The sequence below is a fragment of the Rutilus rutilus genome (assembly GCF_951802725.1).
Source record: "Rutilus rutilus genome assembly, chromosome: 1".
Classification (NCBI taxonomy): Eukaryota; Metazoa; Chordata; class Actinopteri; order Cypriniformes; family Leuciscidae; genus Rutilus; species Rutilus rutilus.
In genome coordinates this window covers 37235211-37257631 of record NC_140209.1, presented here as the reverse complement: position 1 = coordinate 37257631, position 22421 = coordinate 37235211, and the positions used below count along the sequence as shown (strand labels likewise).

The following is a 22421-nucleotide window of genomic DNA, read 5'->3' as shown; positions in this document are numbered from 1 at the left end:
CTGTATTGTGTATTTCCCCAACGAAATGTCATTAACTAGCTAACTAAATAAATCAATAATTTAATTTAATTTAGAACAATTTTATTAAATTAAAAATTAAATATTTCCAGAGATATAAGAACGAGTCTTGTCATACGACACGAATAATCAAATGTCTCCCCTCGAACAACTACAAAGCGCGTCACAACAAATGCCCTGTCTGTGTGTCAAAAACCTAGTTAGTACCTAGGCAGCATCTTGTGCACTATAAGCGCTTTTCGAGTCCGCTGGCTGGGAACCTCCAAAATGCTGTCTAGCTAGGCAGCTCACTAGGTTTTGAAACACATCCACTTCCTCATCATGACGGTCACGTGGGAAGGTTACGATCGTTTAAATATGGCTGCTTTCAGAGGATGTCAGTTTATTGAGCAGCTGGATTGTTCTGCAACAGTGGTTTTTTCGCTTCGATATACTTTATAGATGGCCGATTATAAATAGGTTTATATAAGCGGCGGCCGTTGACAGATGTTTCAGATTTATGGCAGGTGACGTCAAAGGTCTGTCAGGCTGGACAGCATCGTCTTCAAGCTCATGCATAGCAGATCGTGATCTGGCTCAGTGGACCAACCAGCCTCGCTGCAGAGAGGGAGAGGGTCCTCAGTGCACAACATATTGATGATTTGTGTTTTCAAAACGATGTCTTTGTTAATATTATGTCTTCATTGATGGAGATAATGAGCATTGAAGGATATTTCTGCTGATGTCTCTTTATATACTCAGAGAACATGATTGGCTCACCAGATGTGGTGGCTTTTACCAAAGAAGATGACTTTGGGGAGTCATTCTCGGATCCACTGTCACTTCCAGAGGAGTTTTCTGTGCCTTTGTTTACTCATACTGCCAATGCAAATCCATGGACGAAGACATCCTATGCGAAATTCTCAAAAGATTTCATACTCATCTCTGAATTTTCAGAACAGGTTGGTCCACAGCCTTTACTCACCATTCCCAATGACTCCAAAGTGTGCGGGACATTTGACCTTAACTACTTCTCACTACGCATCATGTCTGTGGACTACCAGGCATCTTTTGCCGGACATCCTCCTGGCAGTAACTACCCAAAGCTAAATTTTGTGGAGGACTCAAAAGTTGTCCTAGGTGATTCCAAGGAAGGGGCTTTTGCCTACGTCCATCATCTGACGCTGTATGACTTGGAGGCTCGTGGATTCGTACGGCCGTTTTGCATGGCCTACATTTCCGCAGACGAAAGGAAAATCATGCAGCAGTTCCAAGAGCTGTCATCCGAGTTTTCCAAGGCTTCAGAAATTGTCAAATCAGGAAACAGGAAAGCTTTTGCAAATGAACTGGAAAAGAAACTGAAAGACTTGGAGTACACCAGATCGGTGCTGCACAAAGAGGCAGAGCTGCAGAAAATGAACAATGGCTGTTATTCCACACAAGCTATTGAGAAGGCGAATGAATTAGCAAATATGGAAAAGTCTATCTATGAACACAAAGATCTACTGAGGCAAATCACATCTTATCCTTCCAGGAAAAAGAAAGATATGGATTTTGTAGAATGCAAGACAGAAAAACAGGCTGACGCAAGTGTATCAGATGATACACTAAATAGTAATCATTCTGAAGTTGCAGAGAAGACTGTAGAATCTGAAAGCGATGGTAGAAAGTCCTCTTACACGCCTCAGCTCATCAAGGCCAAATCTGCGAAGTGCTTTGATAAACGCTTGAAAACGTTGGAAGAGCTCTGCGAGTCCAACTTTTATCACCAAACTCTGGAGCAACTAAATGTAATCGAGAAGTCGTTCCGAGGAGATCTGTGCTCTATTTACACCAGCCAGATCGACAGGGCTCTTCTGAGCAAACAGAGAGTCACTAGTTTTCTCTTCGAAGCTGAATGTGACTTGGAAGAAGAAGGAACCTCAAAGAACTTCAGTTTCACTTCCAACATCCCAACAGTCCCCGTTCTGCACTTATGTGGTGAGCCGCTGAGTCTCGAATCCTACACCACCTGCATAGATGTAGATCACATTAAGCCAGGTGTGGAGTCTATGGAAGGGCCTCCTGAATCCAGTACATCTGACATCACACAGGAAACCTCTGAAGCCGCAGACACAGAGACCAAAGGGAGTTTCAGTAGCGACAAGAGCATTGAGGCTCTTGGAGGTGTTAGTCCTTCCAGTCTACAGGCAAATTACTTTGATGGCCTTGAAAGAAAGTGCAAGGTATCCATTGCGTCCTCATTTGAAAATGCATCCCATTCTGTTGCTGTCCCACGTAGGTCATCCGACGGGAATCTAGTCCCGATGGATGCATCCTGCTGTATTGGACAGGACAGTTTTGTTTTTGAGGAACCTTTACCTGAGCTTGCTCAGGAGTGTTGTGGCGACACTGTGGTGAACCAAGAACCCCTGTCTCTTTTTCAGGGAGATACTGCCTTACAGGGAAACTACATTCTGGAAGAGTCAGCCCTCGCAGAGAGCCCCAACATGGGACTGACTTTTTCCGAACTAAACACTTGCGTTCTCTCAGAGGATGTGGCAAAAATTAATATCGAAGATGCATCTGATAGTGCGAGCTACATGAGCGCCTCCACCAATTCTGACCGAGCAGTGTCTCCGTTCACTTACGGCAGTGCGGTGACACTAAAGCAGAAGAAGAAAGCTGGTCACAGCGCGCTTCGATTCATCAGGCAATATCCATTTGCTCAGCAAGCCATTTTCTGCCTTCTGAGTGGCCGAACGCTTGTTATTTTGGGGGTGGACGAGGGGATGGTGAGGAAGCTGGTCAATGCTTTGTTCGTTTTCGTGCCCAATCTCGGCAAGTATGGTGAAACCGTCCAACCGTGGCTTTCGACGCCATTTCAGCTTACCGACTTGCAGAGGTGGAAACTTATTGGATTGCAGAGGTATGTTGAGAAAATTTGACATGTAGTCAATCAATAACTCCGTATCAGTTTCAAAATAGTGGTCAAAATCATTTTTTTTAGCTTGCAATGCTTTAAATCAGTGATTAAAAGTGCAGTGTACAGAGTTTTGACATTTCCTAATTTTCTTTTTCTTTTTTCAGAGCTGCCTCCCCGGCTGGATCCAGCATCCTCCACTCTTTGAATCGATACAGCCGTTACATAAGCATTTTGGATTGTGACAACAAGACCCTCCGGTGTCCACCATACAGAGGAACACTAATTAGCCATTTGGCGGACCACAGGACTCAGATCAAGCGTGGCAGCACATACTTTCTCCATGTTCAGGGTATGTTGACTCAGCTTACAGCCAAGGCCTTCCTTTACACATTCTGCCATCACATTCATCTTCCCATGGACATCAACGACCAGGGCTCGGTAAAGTCACGCAGGACTAATTTCTTGTTGCAGCTCGGCTACACTGTTGAGGAGAGTAAAATCGTCCAGTACCTGAGTGAGCTCATCAAGCAACATTACGTTCAGGGGTCCTCGAAGTGGGTCAAGCAGTCTTTTTGTTTTAATTACACCACCAGCTATTTGTACAAAATCTGAATGTGTCTATTATCTGTTCACTATTAAACCCGGTTAAGATCAGGAGACCAAATGTATTATTTGAATGTAATCACTTTTTATTTTATTTTTTGTGTCTGTGTGTGTGTGTGTGTGTGTGTGTGTGTGTGTGTGTGTGTGTGTGTGTGTGTGTGTGTGTGTGTGTGTGTGTGTGTGTGTGAATATTCTCGTGGCATTCCAGGAAGCAGTCCGGTGTTACAGAATGTGGTCTATTTGTTTAGTTGCATATTTAAATCTATTGCCAAACCGTTTTCCGTAAAATGGAGAAAATAGGTTCCTCATGTGATACAGAAGCTCTGAAATAAAATCAAGATTCAGCAAAATTTCACCGTCGTCCAAGCAAAAGTAGACATGTTTTGAAAGAGGCCGTATGAAACGGCTCATTTAAATGTGTAGTTACAGGCTTGTTTTCAGTAACGGTTATAGCTACACAGGAACAACAGCAGGAGAGTCTATAATCACGATTTAATTAATCTGGTCCTGGTAGCCTGTTTAATAATTAATGTATTTTCACCTTCATAAGCAATGAGACTGTTGCAAGCATGTAAATCACAAGCATCATTTTAATGGAACCAACTTCTGGCATCAGAAGTGTATTTTACAATACATGTTCTTCTCAGTATGCTGTTTACCATTGACCAACAGCCTCAATAAAATGCACTAACATAGCATTATATGCATTTAAATTAGAAGAAAAATTTGATGCTAATTCATGGATTGGTCCTTTATTAGCTTTTCGATTCTTGCATTCTGAGCGTGCGAAATATAATGCGCTAATTGATTATTAACATAAGGAAGACATGCAGATTTGCTCCTTTTTTCTGCCCTCTCTAGTGGACATAAAATCTGAGTGGATTTGTTTTTTTTAAATACAAAGGTTACAGACATTGTTAAACAAACAAAAACTGAGCCAACTGCCCTTTGTGTTTAAACATAATTGTGTGATAAGGTGAATGAACGTACTGCATGTAAAATGTCACATCGTGGAGAACTGTTACACAATCTTCTGCATGTTTGAAGAACACAAAAATTTACCAATGGCAAAATATGGGGGCATTTATGAACACTTCCATTGTACCTTACGTGTTGCTCTTCAGCCTTTCTAGATATATTTAAAATGGATATAAATTGTTGTCTAAGTTGTGTGCAAGCAACGTCAGCATGAGTAACTGTGAGGATGAAGTGGCACTTCGTTCTAATGTCTGTTGTGGTGTTGTGAAAAGAACGAAAATGGTGGTTGTTGCCAATACGTTGTCTGTAACTGTTATTCCCACTACTGCATGAACGCAGTTGTAGTCCAGAAACACAGACCTGAACTGCCACCGCTGTTTCATCACAAGTGTGTCTTAATATGTAGTTATTTTGGCTACCCAGTAATTATTGGCCTTTGTAACGATTTTCAGCATTTGATTGCAGAGTCTGTTGAATGTAAATTGAGAACAAGCCATACCATTATACGCACATTATCTTTTAAGGTTATTTCTTTTTGCTGATTTTGAACAAATCTTGTTTGCTGTAAAGTTCTGTCTTAATCATGCAGTTTTATTGCTACTTTTCACAAATCTATTTTAAGACAGTATTGTTGTGAGCTTGTCTGGGGTACGGTGTCATCTTCATGCTAAAATATTTATGGATGTTAAAGGCAAGTAAATTGAGGGTCATCTGTGTGCTTCAAGTTGCGAAATGATTCTGCCTTCAATCTCATTAAATTATTTCTGATTTAGCCATGTGCATCACATCTTTATCCAATGGTATTATACCTACCTTGTAACAGTTTGTGTATTTAGCAAAACTATACTTTCCTTCATTATGTAATTAAAGGCACATGATTTGTCTCATTCTGAATTTGTAATGACTTGCACATGTAAACTTATTAGGGTAAATAGTAACAGTGAAAAGTACATTTTATACTTAATAAACAAGACACAGGTCCAGTCACATGTTTACAGGCTTTATTTGCATTGCATGCACAAATCTATTGTGCCAGTTGGATATTTTTTTCTCTGCTGATCAGTTCCAGTGGAAACTTTTCATAGATTAAGCAGGTTAATTCACAGAAATAAGAGAAAACACAAGCAAGAGTACAGTAACCATGTTATTCAAATCAAAAGAAATCTTTACTTCAGGAAGACCAAAATGTCAGAAAGACAGTAATTACAACTCCGGCAACCCAGGCATTGGGAACTTTCCAGAAAAGTCTTCGACTTCCTTTCGGATTTCTCTTATTTTCAATTGGTACTTCTCATTTTGTGCCAGTTCCTCTTTATACTCCTTCAGAGTTGCTTTAGGATTCATGTTTCTTTGGATCTCCAATGTCAACTCAATGCCTAAGAGCAGATACACAATCAATGTCTGAGGTAGGTTGAAAGTTTGTACCATATCCTTTAATATTATATTATTGCTTAAAACAAACTCACCCTGATGAATGAACTCAGCAACCTTACGGAAATCGTCCTCCAATAATCCACGAGATGTGAGAGCGGGAGATCCTAAACGAAGGCCGCTTGGGCGCAAGGCACTTTTATCACCTTCAAAATGGAGTTTGGGAAAACTGATTAGGTTGTGTTGTTGTAGTAAAACATCCAAAAACATGTCCAAAAAGACTGAAAGATTGGGCAATTATACAGGTATTATTAATGGAGCATTTTTAAGGCACCTGGGCAGGTGTTCTTGTTGCAGGCAATGGCACAAGCCTCCAGCACTTTCTCTGCCCGTCCTCCATCAGTTCCATTTGAACGTAAATCAACCAAGATGAGATGATTATCTGAGCCGCCTAAATTTAAAATGAAAGATAAATGGAACACAGTTGCCCTTCTGTATCCAATCTCTATCACTATCAGCCAATGGTTTCATTTAGCTATTATTTATATCTAAATCCTTAAGAAACTTACCTGTAACAACTTTGTAGCCCTTTTCCATTAGGGTGGCTGCTAAAGCCCTGCAATTTTCCAGAACTTGCAATTGGTAGTTCTTGAACTCTGGAGTCAGAGCCTGCTTCAAAGCAACAGCAACCCCTGCGCATCACATAAATAAATAAAAATCTGAAATCAGATTAAGAATTTTCAAAAAAATATTAATAATCGATTATTATAAAATGTAATTATCGTCATCAATAAACAATTTAAAGTAGTTTATATATAATTCATAAATATTTAACGTTCAATTTGACCATAGCACATGTTCGGTAGGAAAAAAAACTCAGATTAAGGATGCCAATTTTCAGGAATATTAATAATTATTTTTTAAGTCTTAGTTTAAGTAGTTAATTAATAATTTTATGAGTGATAACATTAAATCAACATTAAATAATTATTTAATTTATACAAATTAATGCATATTTACTGTTAAAAAAAATCAAAACTTCAAAAATCTCATTTACTATATTTTAATATATTTATGTATTAAGTGTGAACATAGTTTGTACATAGTACGAATTTAGTTGAATTTGGAATTGAAGTCGAGTAATAACTCAGGATGAATCCAGTGCATACCATACCACTACACTGGTCATTGTAAGATTACAGTGTACCAGTACCTACATGCCCTCCTGGCAAGCACTGACATGACTTGATTGGGGTGATACGGGGAGGCCAACAAATGAATGGTGCTTTTTGTCAAGTGGTGTTATGGTGTTTGCCGTGACTACAATCCTTATAATATATAGAGAAATACTAGTGCATCTAGCATCAGATAACTATGTATAGACGGTGTTTTCAGCATCTGGTTACTGAACTAAATTACACGGAAAGCTTAATCAAATGTCAATTAATAGGTCTTCCATTAATCAGAAACATCCCTAGTTTAAGACATGGAGGACATCAGCTCTTACCTGCAATGGCATGGTTGTGAGGGCCACCCTGCAGTCCAGGAAACACAGCCTGGTTAATCAGACTCTCCAGGTTATACAGGGTCTCCTTGCCTGTCTTTGCATCAACACTACGAACTCCTGAAATAGAGTGTATTGTGATCAGTGTTGGGGTTACGCATTTCCAGTAACGCAAGTTATGGATCACTATCGGACCACTTATAGTACCCCAAGTTACCCCAAGTAGTAAAGTAATGAATTTCTTTTAAATTTGCAGCAAATATCAGAGTTACTTTTTAAAATAAGTAACGCAAGTTACTTTGTTTTCCCATTTATTGACTGACATCTCTCTTGTCCCCATGTTGAGAGAAATTGGGAGTAAGTGCAGAAGTGTTGTGTGAACATGATGGTTATTTCTGTATTCTTCAAAATGAATAAAAACAGTGAAACTGAAACTAAGAATATATTACGCAAACCTGCAATAATAATAATATTAATATAACAAATAATCCATATACTTTATAGGGCTGGGTATTGACACAAATTTCACAATTAGATTCGATTTCGATTCGATTCAGTATTGATTATTTTGGATATCATGTACAATACATGGCAAATTTTCTCAAGGAAAACAAATCTCTTAACTAATGCTGTAAACTATGGGAGTCAGTTGTAGCCTACTATAATATTGAAGGTAAAAATGTACTGATTTGTATACAAACACTTAAATTACACTTTATTTTTATAATAATAAAGTTATATGAAATATAAACATTTAAATGGTGCCTGTCATAAAAACTTGCCAGATTTATTCAAAAATGCATTAAATATTGAAGAACATAAAAAAATTATGATGAATATGTAATATGGTGCATATATTTAGCAAAATGCTCCTCTCTAGAGTTCATTTTTCTAGCTGACTAACGAGTTTATAGTCACTGGATATGGTTTTTCTGAGGTAAATGTGACGTTACATGACATTGTTTACAAGCTGTTTTACTGACCAGGGTTGAAACACTGATTGAGCGATTCCATGTGACATGATACGGATTTCGATAAGTTGTAAGTTGTAAATGCACGCTACAATGTTCCATTCATTCATCAACTAAAAACAGGATCACTAGCCAATCGATTCTTGGGAATATATCGGTTCGTAAAAATGAGAATCGATTAAAATCGAGAAATCAATATTTTTTACCCAGCCCTAATACTTTATGCATTTAATCTCACTTTATTAATCGTACAGGTGTGAATTTGCATTTCCTTCAGCCTGAGACTTATTCAATTCACTGGTGTGAAGGGACTTTACATTTGCCAAAAAAATAGAAACTTTTTTTGTTATTAAAAAACAAACAAACAAGCCCAGCCCAGGTGGAAGAAAGTAGCGCAAAATTAACGTAACACTACTTTCCATAAAAAGTAACCAAGTAATGCAATTAGTCACTTTTTTTAGGGAGTAACACAATATTGTAACGAATTAATTTTAAAAGTAACTTTCCCCAACACTGATCAAGGCACTGCTGTCAAGGGGCCTAGATTTAGTGTGACAGTTCAGTTCACACTGAACTCACCCTTCCTAAAGAAAATGACTCCTGCCCTGCAGCCCCTCAGGGTCTTATGGGTCGTGGTGGTAACAACATCACTGTATTCAAACGGAGATGGAACGACTCCTGCTGCCACTAGACCACTGATGTGAGCCATGTCTGCCAGAAGATACGCTCCATTCTCATCTGCGATCTTCCTCAGCCGACTGTAGTCCAGGTTACGGGAATAGCAGCTGGTTCCTTAACAATGATACACAGAAATGTTAAAGGTGATGTTTGTCATATCTTTCAATGTTAAAGGGCACCTATTATGCTACTTTTTTTACAAGATGTAAAATAAGGCTCTGATGTCCCCAGAGTGTGTATGTGAAGTGTAAGGCGGGTCCCAGCAAGTCTGGGCTATCCCCCTTCTCTCCTGAGAAGGAGGCTCTAATGATGCTCAGATATCATTAAAACCTTTTTCATTTATGGAGTCAGATGAAATAATGAGGTAATACATGTTTTTCATTTAATCTTGTTTTGTTGCATGAAAGGAAAGACAGCAACGCGCAGAGACCTTCACCCGTTCTATCGGAAACCGCCATTGGACCAATTGAGATGAGCTTACAGAAATTTTAGCTCAAAATACCACACATTTTTTACAGCTTTGTAAAATTGCCACTTTTTTGGGGTGAGCAAAAACATGCCGTTTTTAGGGGCTTTCGCACTGGAGGAACGTTTTCATTGTTCCTAGAACTATTGGCGGAAGTTCCCGGTTTTTGGCATGTTTGCACCGCAGGAACTAGGAACGATTTTAGTTCTAGGAACTCCTTTTGGAGGAACTAATTTAGCTCCTACTTCAGAGTAGGGTCTAAACCAGCACTATAGGAACTATCCGTGACATTAGTATAATACGCTGATATAAACTTTATCTCCAATAAAACTTCTATGAACTGTAATAAAATGTGTGCTCTAGCTTTCATTAATGCCGTGACCAGTATCGCTCTGGAGACTATAAGCTGGATCACGAACGGTTGGAACTGATCCATCCTTGAGTAGACCGGGGATGGAGTCACACAAAGACGAGTCATATAGCCTACCGATCTGTGCTTTGAGAGGGATGTGGGACACGAGCAGGAAAGAGACCATCGATCTCTTTTCTGATATCTTCATGTTTTCTACTTGTTGGACAAGGGCAAGACATTAAGGCTATGTTTGATTTTATGCTGCCAGAGAAAGCAAAACTAAAATCACCCGCGTGTGTGAAACGCGGATTACAAATAAACTTGACGCGCCTTACCATGTCTAATAACAAGCACAAACTGTGTTAAAAATTATTTGACGTGCAAGTAAAAAGGTAGGCTATCTGTCCTACAACGTTTTTTCTACTTCACCACATAAGAATGCGAATATAATAGGCCTAATTAAAAGCGAACCAAGGAAGAAACGTTTATAATCCCCTTTGAAAATGGGTGAGACGTGAGTGAAGATTTGGGAAATGAAACAAGAGATTCCATGTCCAGTGGAATAACTAATGGAATATTGTTAAATTCAATAATCGGGTGACCAGATCGCAAACCAGAATACAAAGCCGACAAAGCTTAAATTGATGGGCTCACGCACAACTCTCTCATTCGCCATGAATCCAAATGCTTCCATGGCTGCGATGTAACATTTAATTGCTAACCTATTATTTCTTTTGTAAACAAAGCATTGTGCTTCACTCGTGCCATAATACTCATGTAAAACAGCATTCACAAACAAAAAATGTGTTTTGACGGACCACCGCCAGTGCTACACCGCGCGCGGTGCTGCGGTTGTCAAGTTTACCGGCACAGCCCTATCCTCGAGTAACAACTTTTCAACAAAGCCTGCCTTGTATTGCCCCTCGTTCACAAAGCAGTCCGGAGTGAAAAGATTTGCGCAGACATAAACGAATTTAGGTATATTTTAGGCCACATTACCTTAACAAATAAAACTAATTCACTGTGTCCTCAGTGGCTCACATGTTGAGAGAAAACGAAGACTCTTATGTTAACTCTTACATCCTACTGACAACAGAACACCGGGATTGCTTACAAGACATTTGTTGTCGCTACAGCTGCTCGAACGCGGAGGAAATGGCGGGTAGTGTACAACTCACTGAGGGCGGAAACTATGGTAATGCAGGACTATCGGTCAGCGGCCGTGGGCAGGGCCAGGGGCCTCATTTATAAACGTTGCGTACGCCGCTCTCTACGCAATAATTGGTATTTATAAAAAAGCAAACTTGACGGGAAAATATGCGGTCCTTCACCCAAACTCTGACCCAGGCGTACGCACAAAAACGGGTGAAATGAGAAATGGCGACACCGTCGGCAGATGGAAGAAACACGTGAAAGTGTGTGAAACTGTAGACCGTTGTGTAAAAGAAATGGCAATACTGCCTCTCATAAATAACATGAAGACTTCACAAAGCAAGTCTTACAATTAACAGCCTACACGAACACCCGTTTGATCGATCTGCAGTGTAAAACAAACAAAATCAAACGAAATGCAAATTAACATATTTGCAAAAAGAAAAGTGAAATATGTTCTGCAATAATATTGGCATGTTATGCAATTCATCCTCATAACACATCTGTAGCTTGTCAGATGCAATCAAATGGATGGTAATAAAATGTCCGACCATTTCTTTTTTATTTCGGCCACGGTCCGAGGTTGTGAGGCTGCAGCATTAACGGCGTCTGCAACCTTTTGCCTCTCAAGTGCCTTTTGCCTCAAACTGTGCCCTCCAAACAACATTTTACTCCTATTTTCCACCTCGCCAACGATAATTTCTACTTCACATTGAGTGAAGTTACGTTTCTTGGTTTTCCTCTCTGTGTTTGCCATGATTTCGCAATCGATGAATATTAACTTGTGGGCGTTTCACGGACTATTTATAGGCAACTATGGGCGTAACATGAAGCCGCAAAAGCTGCGCTACATTTAGAATTGATTGTGATTTATTAAGGGAAAACTGCGTAGGACGTGCGTGCGCACGGTTTTATAAATTTGAATATTTCTGTGCGTACGCACGTCCTATGTTTCATCCGTACGCCACTTCTGACGCAAATCCTACGCAAAGTTTTATAAATGAGGCCCCTGAGCAGTATGATGTCACACTGCTCAGAGATTCAAAACGGCATGTCTAATGAGACTGCTTTGGTTTAACGGGGATTTAAAAAAAAGGTGAGGGTGGATTTTTATCATTGTAGGGTAATTGTGTTCACACAATCACATGCATGTCCAAAAAGTGGATTTTTTTGAATAATAGGTAGCCTTTAAAATACATTGTCCCAACCAGCAACACTGGCTTAACCAATGATGTGAACTTGGGCAGAGCTAATTGTTTATCTTACTAATAGCAGAAAAAGAGGGAATATTCAGAAAACCTGTTCATGTATTATTATTATTATTTTTTGCAATTATTTTTGTATGATATATTGTTGTTTTTTCACATTATTTAGTTGAACAAAGATGTATAAAAAAAATGACACATAAGAAATCACAAAAAAGGAATTTGGAAAATATATACATCTAATAAAATCTCAACTCTCAAAGATAAAAAAAAAAAAGTCTTTTTTTTTTTTAAATGGCCAAAAACTAATATTATGAATACTTTACATCCTGTAGTTCAGAAATTCCTTAGATTTCCTAAGAAATTAATTATGCTGACCTGCAATGATTAGTCTTGGGTGGAAGAGGCGAGCATTTTCCTCAAGTCTGTCATAATCAATATATCCAGTTTCTGGATTTACCTGGGGGGAAAAAATGGTAACACTTTACAATAAGGTCCCAATACTTAAAGGAGTAGTTCACTTTCAAATAAATATTTCCTGATCATTTACTCACCCCCATGTCATCCACGATGTCCATGTCTTTCTTTAGTTGAAAAGAAATTAAGGTTTTTGAGGAAAACATTCCAGGATTTTTCTCCACTTAATGGAGTTCAATGGCAACCAATGGTTTGAAGGTTCAAATGTCAGTCTCAATGCAGCTTCAAAGGCTCGACACGGTCCCAGTCGAGAAATAAGGGTCTTATCTAGCGAAACAATCTGTCATTTTCTAAAAAAATTTTTTTACATTTTATACTTTTTAACCACAAATGCCCGTCTTGTACCATCTCTGAGATGCATTACGTCATCATGTTGGAAAGGTCACATGTGACATAGTTGGAAGTACCGACCCAGTGTTTACAAGTTTGAAGAAGGAGGACCATTCAAAGTTATTGTATGTTGAATGACACATGTTTATATGTATTTGTGTCAGTTTATTGTTTAAAATGGTCCTTACGTGTGCATATCCTTGATGTTTGACAATGTCATGTTACGCATCTCAGAGATGGTACAACACGGGCATTTGTGGTTAAAAAGTATGTTTTTTTTGTTGTTTTTTTTTAATGGCCGATCGTTTAGCTAGATAAGATCCTTATTTCTCGAATGGGACCGCGTCGAGCCTTTGAAGCTGCATTGAGACTGACATTTGGACCGTCAAAACGTTGGTTGCCATTGAAGTCCATTATATGGAGAAAAATCCTGGAATGTTTTCCTCAAAAAACTTAATTTCTTTTCGACTGAAGAAAGAAAGACATGGACATCTTGGATTTTTACTTGAAAATGACCTAATCCTTTAATGTTAGTTAATGCATTAACTAAAATTTGCTATTAGAAATACAGTAAGAGTATTTATTCATATTTGTTACCATTAGTTAATAAAAATACATTCATTGTTAGTTCACTTCAATTAAAAAATATTAACAGAAACAACCTTTGATTTTAATAATGTCTTAGTAAATGTTGACCTAACTAAAGAGTTCACTACAATGTTGATTCTAATCACAAGGTTACCTTATAAGGCATAGACTCAAAGAAAATAGATGTGGCTGAGATTTTCTTCTTGTCAGTCATGAAGCCATGGGTGAGGTGGCCACCATCAGGAAGATCAAGCCCCATGATCCGCCCATGAGGTTCCACTATGGCTGTGTATACGGCAAAGTTCGCTGGTGACCCTGAGGAAAAAAACAAAACAATATATTGAACAATGTGCACTTGAGTTAATGTTTCATATGTTACATCATCTCTTCCAGCACCAACAGTCCAGACACAGAAACAAGCCTACCAGAGTACGGTTGAACATTCACTCCCCATTTGTCCGGGTCGAGGCCGTAGACCTTGAGAGCTCTTGCCTGACACAAACGCTCCAATTCATCAACATGCTCCGTGCCTCCATAATATCTTATAAAATTAAACAAAATTTGGCATTTAACACAAGCCCATTTTTCAATATGTAAGTGCTAAGTGTAGACGAAATAATATTAATCTTATTCTCATTACAAAACCAACATTAAATTGTAATTAAACAGTACATAAAAATTCCACTGCACAACAGTCACCTCTGACCAGGATAACCCTCAGAGTACTTGTTGTTCATGCAGGAACCAAGAGCCTCCAAAACAGCTCGACTCGTGAAGTTCTCAGAGGCAATGAGCTCTAATCCATACGTCTGCCGCCGCTTCTCCTTCTTTATTATGTCAAATACCTGGTGCAAACAGTAATCTATCAATGCGATAAACAGATAAGCAATGACACAAGTTGTTTTAACTGACTCAAACACAGATGTGCAACAGCTGTCAGCCACGGGGCAGATCCTAGTCTAAGAGACACATTTCACAATATCACGCATGGTATGCTTTCAAAATAATCTAGTCTTAAGGCTGTTTGTATAATCACACACTTACCTCAGGATCATTTGTGCTGAGAGGCTCCAGCATCATCTTGTTATGAGATTCCCATGTTTTATTATTATGGCCGTTGAGCTGAGCCATAGTTGATTACCTCTAGAGGAAATTATGTTATTGTTACATGTGAGAAGACTCCCATATGCAAAACATACTGTATACACTGGGATACATTATTTATAACAGAAGCATTAATGTACTTGAGTTTGAGTTCTTAAACTTTAAAGCAGGGTATTCTTCGTCCAAATGCAAATTAGTTAAAAACTTTTTTAACTTAAAGTACTAAAATTACTCAAACAAAGTGAAACAAGTTAAATAGAAAAAGGTTTTCTTTTAAATTAAAACTGAAAATATATGAATAAATACCATAATAGTAGTATCTAGTACTAAAATAACACTGCTCATCTGTCAATCAAATGATGCAACTGCAGCTGCCAGCGCGGAGCACGCTTACGAAACAGTTTTTCCATGTCTTGTCAATAACTTTAGGGGTAACGTAACGTTAACGTTAAAACAAAATTAGATTCGCAGCTAGTGTGACACACAAACCGGAACTACTGCCTCAAGGGTTACATTTTTCGCGCGAAATACATCCTGTAACTAAAATAATACATAGCAAGTGAGTGATGGAAACGTTTTCTAATAAAAACTGAAACGATGCGATTCTTTGCACATATCACTAATGTAAAAGCTATTTATGCACATAACGTTATCTGCACAACCGTAAGGCATTAACATTAATCGGCCAAGAATGTGGAGCACATGCAGTCACAAGGTTTTGATTTGATCCACTTAATCACAACTCTGCTTCACGTTAGCTATCTAAACTTTAAACATAGCTAGTAATATACAGTGGGGATGTTCTTCCACTTACCTTAACAAACGCGATGAATACTTCGTTCCGAATTACTTTTAGTGAATGTAAATGTTCTTTTAGGTTTCCTCGTGCCAAAGTCCGCGAAATTTGGAGACCAATGATCACGCTGCGGGGCGTGGCTAGTCGATCACGTCCTGCCCCGCCCACTAACGACTGGCGTGGTAGTGTTCAGGGAGCACATTTTCTGCATTGATACTTCTTTGTTCAGAGCTTACATTTGCATAACTTAGACTTCACAAATGCTATTTTTTAAGGCTTAAGAACACCCTGGGACTTTGAGAACTACGGTACGGGGTTGTGTGCAATATGATAATACCAATATGATAATGCTAAAAAATAATATATATTTTAAACATCTTCACAATATGTTTCTAATGCACACTAAAATGATCTAGAAATATATAATATAAATGATATAATGTAATGATCTAAAATAATTTGTAATCTTTTTTACAAATAAATTAATACATTTAGTACAATGTACAAAACTACACCTTAAAAAAAAAAAATTCAAAACAATTCCTCGGAAGGGATTCAAGAATACTATTAAGATTTACAAAACAATTCACGATATAATAAAAAGTTCTGACATTTTATTGGTATGTTTTTCTTTACATTATTCGAAGGGAATACCATCAGAACATCATTCTAAATTACACCAGGTCCTTTACAACTGAGGACAGATGTCTTTATTCTTACAGTAATCCTTTTAACTGAGATGGCAAAGTCCACTCAGTTACATGTGGCAATATGTTAATATATTAATAAATATGTCTATACTAATATCACTGAGTGAAAGCAAGCATTAAGATTTAGTCACTTTAGTGAAAGCACCAGAGCTTTCACAAAGGCATTTTAATTGGACAATAAAATGCCTGCTTTCTGGGTTAATATACTCTGAAATATTCCTTTTCAATGGAACACTGTGTTATATCATCTTACATAGCATACCCCATTATCTTTTGCGTTGTCTTCAAAAATAACATTGTCAATATAATTGTATACTGTCCACAAATGCATTAAAAGAATCCGATATCCGATATTTGGATTACTTGAGTGACAATGTATGTAGTCCTTTAGCCGCTGCTGCTGCCGCCGCTGTTGCGTCTTTTTCTACAATGACAAAGAAGAAAACATGAATTAATCTCTGATTTGCCATGATACATTTTGCAATCATCAGAAAAAATACTTTCGACTGGTTCATCTACCAACTGCATCCCTTACTGTATGTATATTTGTTTGTTTTTGTTGTGGGTCACATGAGGGGCTACGGAAACTCGAAAGGGACATGGTAATGGGAGGAAAAATATGAGGTGGGAGGATAAATGAATTTGAATGCTTTTGTGTTCTTTCACAAATGTTTTGCGTTCCCACAAGAAACTTTGCATTCACTCTCAAAACTTTTGAGTTCTTTGAGAATGAATGCAAACTGTCTTGGTGGAAAGCAAACCTAAATGTATATAAAATATATAATTGTTCTCCCATTTCATATTTTTCTTTACATCTCCATGTCCCTTTAGTTGAAAATGGAAGGGGATGTTTGTTTGTTTATGTTGTTTTCTTTCTCTTTATATAAAAACACTTAAAGTGACCCACACTGACTCTTCTACCTGTTGCTCTTTACATATCTAGCAGTCTATTACACTGTGAAATGTAACCTCATGTAATCCAGATTTGGTAAAATCTGAATCAGAGTGATCCAATCCTATTTTACTTCTTTTTTTTTTTTACGGTACAAAAGAAGACGGAATACCTGATCCTAGATAGCAAAACATGGGATTTATAAATCAAGTTTATTCTGATCCAGATAAAAAAATGTAAACAACTGGGCTCAGGTCGTCAAAAAAAAAAGTATATTTATATATTTATATTATATTATATATTGGAATTGGGCATCAAGACCTGCCGTGCAAACGTGGCATTTCACAAGTGGTTCTACAACATTGCCGTGTACTGAAGATTTACCTTTACGTTCCTCTTCTTTTTTCCGTGCGGCCTCCTCACGTTGTTTTCTAATAATGGCGAGTCGAGCGAGGTCGGCTTTAGCTTGATCTGTCTTTCCTGCTAAATGCATTTTCATATACCTCTCCTTGGCCTTTTGCTTTTCAATCTCTTCTCTGAAATATGGAAGAAAAATAATAATAATATATATATTGAAATAGCTGAAAGGGAACAGATGTACGTATCTAGAAGACTATGTATAAAAGCATATTAAACATTGAGTATAATGTGAGCAGCAATGACATAAAAAATTATACAAATAAAATTATGACAAATAATGAGAGGGTAACTAACAAGTAGTTGGAGATAAAGACGTTGTCTCTTACCTTTCTCTTCTGGAAAGCTGTTTAGGACCCTCAAGTTCTATCTCTGTGACTTTCTTTGTTTTTTGGGCAACTCGATTAGGATTTTCAATCTCTATCAATCCCTCAATACCCTTCCTTTTCTGTGACAAAAATGGAGACAGTGTTGTTATTGTTAACTGAAACTAAAACTATTAAAATGGTCTAGTTAATTCAAATATATAAATACTTTAAAAAGAAAATAAGGCTGAAAGAAAAATAAAATAAGAATATTAGATGAAAAATATGAAATAGAATAAAAATATATGAAATAAAATAGGTTTGTGTTGAAGTAATAAACTACTAATACTAAAACTGAAATAAAAATCAATTAAAGCTAACCAGAAACATAACATAAAAAAATAAAACTTCAACTAAAATATAAAAATAAAAGCTAATTCAAAATATTTTAAGTATCGCCAACCAACCTTCATCCATCAGATGACTGTGACTGACATTCCACATATATAATTCCTACGTTCTAAACACAGTGATTGAGTGTCTAATCAAAGAGCAATGCTCTGCTCCACCCAGTGAGATTCAACATTAATTAAACTGAGTGAAGGTCCATTCAAACCACGGACGATAACTATAACGATAATTATGACATTTTAATAATCATTCTAGTTCTATGAGAATAGGGCAATCCTATTCAATAACGACACAGAGTAACAATATTGTTGGAATCACTTTTTAGAACTATGTTTTTCAGCTGATGAATGAAAGAAACATTGACAGCCAATCAGAATCCACAGACTTTAACAAGCTTGAGCATTTAAAGCGGCTGACGACAAATCTGCAGCACACGCTTACAATAAACAGAACGTTAGAACATACATTAGTGTGGATGCTAATGTAGTTATCGTTATAGTAATTGTTCTTGGTGTGAGCGGTCCTTAACAGTGTGCCTGATGTTTGTGACCAGAACTGGCTGAATATCCACGTCCTGTCACAGTAGTCTCTGATGAATGAATCTGCAGAAGTATCTAAAAGTAGATGGACAGCTCTGGAGGAACATGGAAGCACCAATTCTGAGATCAAATTTACCTGAGACCCCTCATCATCACTGTCCTCTGAGCCTGAAGCTGTCAGTTTGTCCTCAATCTGGTTGTCGTTCACTGCTGCACCTTCTTCTTCTTCATTCTGCAATGTTAAAATAAACCATTACCACCATACAACAATTAATTTGTTCAGGTAATTTGACTTGCAGATGACAACTGAATCTGAAAGTGGCAGTAGAGAGTGGAGCTCTTAGAATCAATAACCTTTTGTATTTTTCTTAACTACTGTTATTTTAAATTGTAAGAAAGGAGTGGAGTTTAAACAGACTAATGATCGGAGAAGTCTGGCGTACGTCACCAGAGAGAAGTCTGTCATTGCACTGAAAGTTTTATGACATTTTTGAATAAAAATGACAAGGTCAAAACAACACTGCATGGATGAATCCTTCACAATAAGATCATTAAGACACACTTAGTGAATTGATGGGGTTCATTTTCATTTCATGCCGACTTTAGACAGCTGTTTAAAAACATTCCCTTCTTAGAGAAACTACTCAAAACTGTTCCAGCAGAGGGAGCTGCTGTGTTTGATCGTATTGAAGGGTTAGTCCACCGAAAATATTTAATTCTTTCATTAATTACTCTCCCTTGTGTCAGTTCTGTTTTTTGGCGAGAGCAAAGCACTCACATTGCTTCATAAAACTGAGGTTATCCCACTGGAGACACGTGGATTACTTTTATGATGTATTTACTTCATGGGGCTTGAAAGTGGTAGTTGCATAATTGTCAATGGAGGGACAGATTTCATCAAAAAAAATCATTTGTGTTCCAAAGATAAACGAAAGTCTTACAGGTTTAGAAACGACATGAGGGTGAGTAGTTAATGGCAGAAGTTACATTTTTGGGTGAACTATCCCTTTAAGACTATTACTTAAATGTTAATGCTTACTTTAAAAGCTCATTCTTGCCCATATCTGTTTGTATTTCTGTCTGAAGTTGCAATACAACTTACCTTTTTTCGTTCTTTTTCTTCTTTCATTTGAGCATCTATTTCTTCAGGACTTGTGTAGGTTCTCATGCGACCTTTATGGCCCCCTTTTTTCCCTAAAATAAGCAACAACAACAACAACAACAACAAAAGAGGGGGGGGGGGGGGTATATCACTTTATAAAAGTATTGCTCTCAATTAAAAATGTCCATATAAAGCAGAATACTTATTTTAAAAGTACAGAATACCAACTGTATATAATGTCAATCATAAAAGCAGACTATATGAGCAGCACCTCCAGTAGCAGTTTTAACATTAAGTGACATGGCATCTGACGCACAGAAGCCAATGGCACATGTCACTATGCGTATTGGCACATCCGGTGGCACATCCGGTATTCACTGGCATATGCCAGTGGATAGTGGCATGTGTCACTGACATTATTGGCATGTGCCAGTGGCGTATTGGCACATCCGGTGGCACATCCGGTCTTCACTGGCATATGCCAGTGGATAGTGGCATGTGTCACTGACATTATTGGCATGTGCCAGTGGTGGATAGTGGCATATGTCACTGACATCGCGACACACTGACACTGACATGACACCTGACTGACACCGAGTCGCGCAACATCCGTGTTGCGAGACACCTCCAGTAGTGATTGACAGATTAATCGTAAACGTAATTGTGGCACAAAATCCTAAATAAATAGCCTAATTTTGTGATATTTAAAATATCGATTAAACGAATTAAAGTGCATTAATATTTTTTTCAAACATGTTATTTGTGTCACGTCTGTATTTGATTGGTATGTGCGTGCCACTGAATGTTTTAATACCAGTGCGACTTTATGTTGTTTATCTCGCAAAGTCACAAACTGCCCATTCTATCAGATTCCCATCTGTTTCAAGTTCTTCCAAAAAGTGTAAAAAAAAATAATTATTAAAAATAATTTGTTTGTTAGGCTATGTATCTGAAAAGGAGTAGGCCTATACCGAGCTACTAGCAATATTCTTTATTTATACAAGTGCAAAAAAGTGCAAACAAACGTTCGGTCGCGCAGGACCTTTCTCAGTAGGCTACCTTTAATATTTCAAAAATAATTTTATGGAATTATTCAATAAATAAAATAATTTTTTGTTGTATAAATTAACTATGTGCATATGTTACATAATCTACATTATACTCCGGCAGACAGCTGCAGGTGTCACTACTGGAGGTGCCACAACATAAAGAGACATGTCAGTTTTAGTGACACAGGCCAACTGGCATACCAGTGGATATTGGCATGTGTCACTAAAACGTGAGATGTGCCAATGGATTGCGTCATGCCACTTGCATAACAATTTGCTTTATGCTGTAAAAAAATATGATTTTTAAGTTAAGTTAATGTGTAGCCTACAACGTACATAATTCGATACAATTATTTTTGAAATATTAAAGCCACAGATGAGAATCTTGCGCTGGCTTGTGTTACACTCGCTTATTCTGACACCTACTGGCGTGCGACTGTGCAGCATCACGCAAAAATAAAGGTTTACACAGTAACGGACGCGACTGTTAATACGTTATTCGTAGTGACCCAAGATAGATTTATTTCGTGTCTTTCCTAGAATGGGCAGTTTGTGACTTTGCGAGATAAACAACATAAAGTCGCACTGGTATTACAAAACATTCAGTGGCACGCACATACCAATCAAATACAGACGTGACAGACACAAATAACACGTTTGAAAAAATATTAATGCACTTTAATTCGTTTAATTGATATTTTAAATATCACAAAATTAGGCTATTTATTTAGGATTTTGTTCCACAATTACGTTTACGATTAATCTGTTAATCACTACTGGAGGTGTCGCAACACGGATGTTCCGCGACTCGGTGTCAGTCAGGTGTCATGTCAGTGTCAGTGTGTCGCGATGTCAGTGACACATGCCACTATCCACTGGCATATGCCAATGAAGACCGGATGTGCCAATACGCATAGTGACATGTGCCATTGGCTTCTACGCGTCAGATGCCATGTCACTTAATGTTAATACCGCCTCTCAGCACCAGCTCATGACGTGCTCAATCAGTGATCTAAAACTAAATGATCTCTTACCTCCTTTAGGCATGATGAAAATTAAACTTAACTTGTTATTTAAAAAAAAAAATCCACTCAAACACACTCCCAGTCCCAACAAAAGCTTGGTACAGTTATGATAGCAGGTTGCCTCACTTCACCACACTCTCGCGTATCCAATTCTGTAGGTACAAAATTGCAGTAATTAATTGTAAGTGGCTGTGATTGGCTTGGGGGCGATACAGTAAATAAAACAAATATACAATTCCACGATTAAGTAAGTACAGTTATCGATGATCATATAGCCAGCGGGTCCATATTTCTATATTTACACTCAGGCACACACTCAGGCACCTAGCCTGACGCAATATACTGGAAGAGAGAATAACACCACAGCTTCTCCATAATAAAACCAATGTTGATATGTGTATGAGTCGGGATTTCAATGCAATCCATTTGAGCAATGAAATGTCAAATAAAATAAGCCTGATAATAATTATAGTTCGTAAGAACAAAGACGTTGA

At 37.8% G+C, this 22421-nt stretch overlaps 3 protein-coding genes across 8 annotated transcripts; 1 reads left to right on the top strand and 2 right to left on the bottom strand.

Moving 5' to 3' along the window:
- Window positions 1–352: 352 nt before the first annotated feature.
- smcr8a (Smith-Magenis syndrome chromosome region, candidate 8a) lies at window positions 353–5370 on the top strand. Of its 2 annotated transcripts, XM_084429220.1 has the most exons (3): window positions 370–2905; window positions 3067–3251; window positions 3374–3563. In XM_084429220.1, exons 1-3 carry the CDS (start codon window positions 765–767, stop codon window positions 3388–3390), a joined length of 2343 nt encoding a protein of 780 aa, XP_084285346.1. In that variant the 5' UTR covers window positions 370–764; the 3' UTR covers window positions 3391–3563. The 2 variants fall into 2 exon arrangements, with proteins under 2 accessions (XP_084285345.1, XP_084285346.1); XM_084429219.1 differs by having other exon boundaries at window positions 353–2905; window positions 3067–5370.
- A 100-nt stretch (window positions 5371–5470) lies between these two features.
- On the bottom strand, window positions 5471–15686 carry shmt1 (serine hydroxymethyltransferase 1 (soluble)). 2 transcript variants are annotated; one of them, XM_084429248.1, is made up of 12 exons: window positions 15496–15686; window positions 14622–14720; window positions 14277–14422; window positions 14003–14118; window positions 13732–13892; window positions 12561–12642; window positions 8909–9121; window positions 7362–7478; window positions 6424–6546; window positions 6189–6305; window positions 5950–6060; window positions 5471–5859 (listed from the first exon to the last, which is right to left on the bottom strand). In XM_084429248.1, exons 2-12 carry the CDS (start codon window positions 14706–14708, stop codon window positions 5687–5689), a joined length of 1446 nt encoding a protein of 481 aa, XP_084285374.1. In that variant the 5' UTR covers window positions 14709–14720; window positions 15496–15686; the 3' UTR covers window positions 5471–5686. The 2 variants fall into 2 exon arrangements, with proteins under 2 accessions (XP_084285374.1, XP_084285375.1); XM_084429249.1 differs by lacking the exon at window positions 15496–15686 and adding an exon at window positions 14988–15177.
- Window positions 15687–16062: 376 nt separating this feature from the next.
- On the bottom strand, window positions 16063–22312 carry pdap1b (pdgfa associated protein 1b). Of its 4 annotated transcripts, none has more exons than XM_084429265.1 (7): window positions 22183–22312; window positions 21888–22079; window positions 19854–20124; window positions 18888–18983; window positions 17826–17944; window positions 17464–17615; window positions 16063–16611 (listed from the first exon to the last, which is right to left on the bottom strand). In XM_084429265.1, the coding sequence occupies exons 3-7, from the start codon at window positions 19917–19919 to the stop codon at window positions 16547–16549; spliced, it is 498 nt and encodes a 165-aa protein (XP_084285391.1). In that variant the 5' UTR covers window positions 19920–20124; window positions 21888–22079; window positions 22183–22312; the 3' UTR covers window positions 16063–16546. The 4 variants fall into 4 exon arrangements, with proteins under 4 accessions (XP_084285391.1, XP_084285389.1, XP_084285390.1 ...); XM_084429263.1 differs by having other exon boundaries at window positions 19854–19945; window positions 21937–22079; XM_084429264.1 differs by having other exon boundaries at window positions 21888–22268.
- Window positions 22313–22421: the final 109 nt, after the last annotated feature.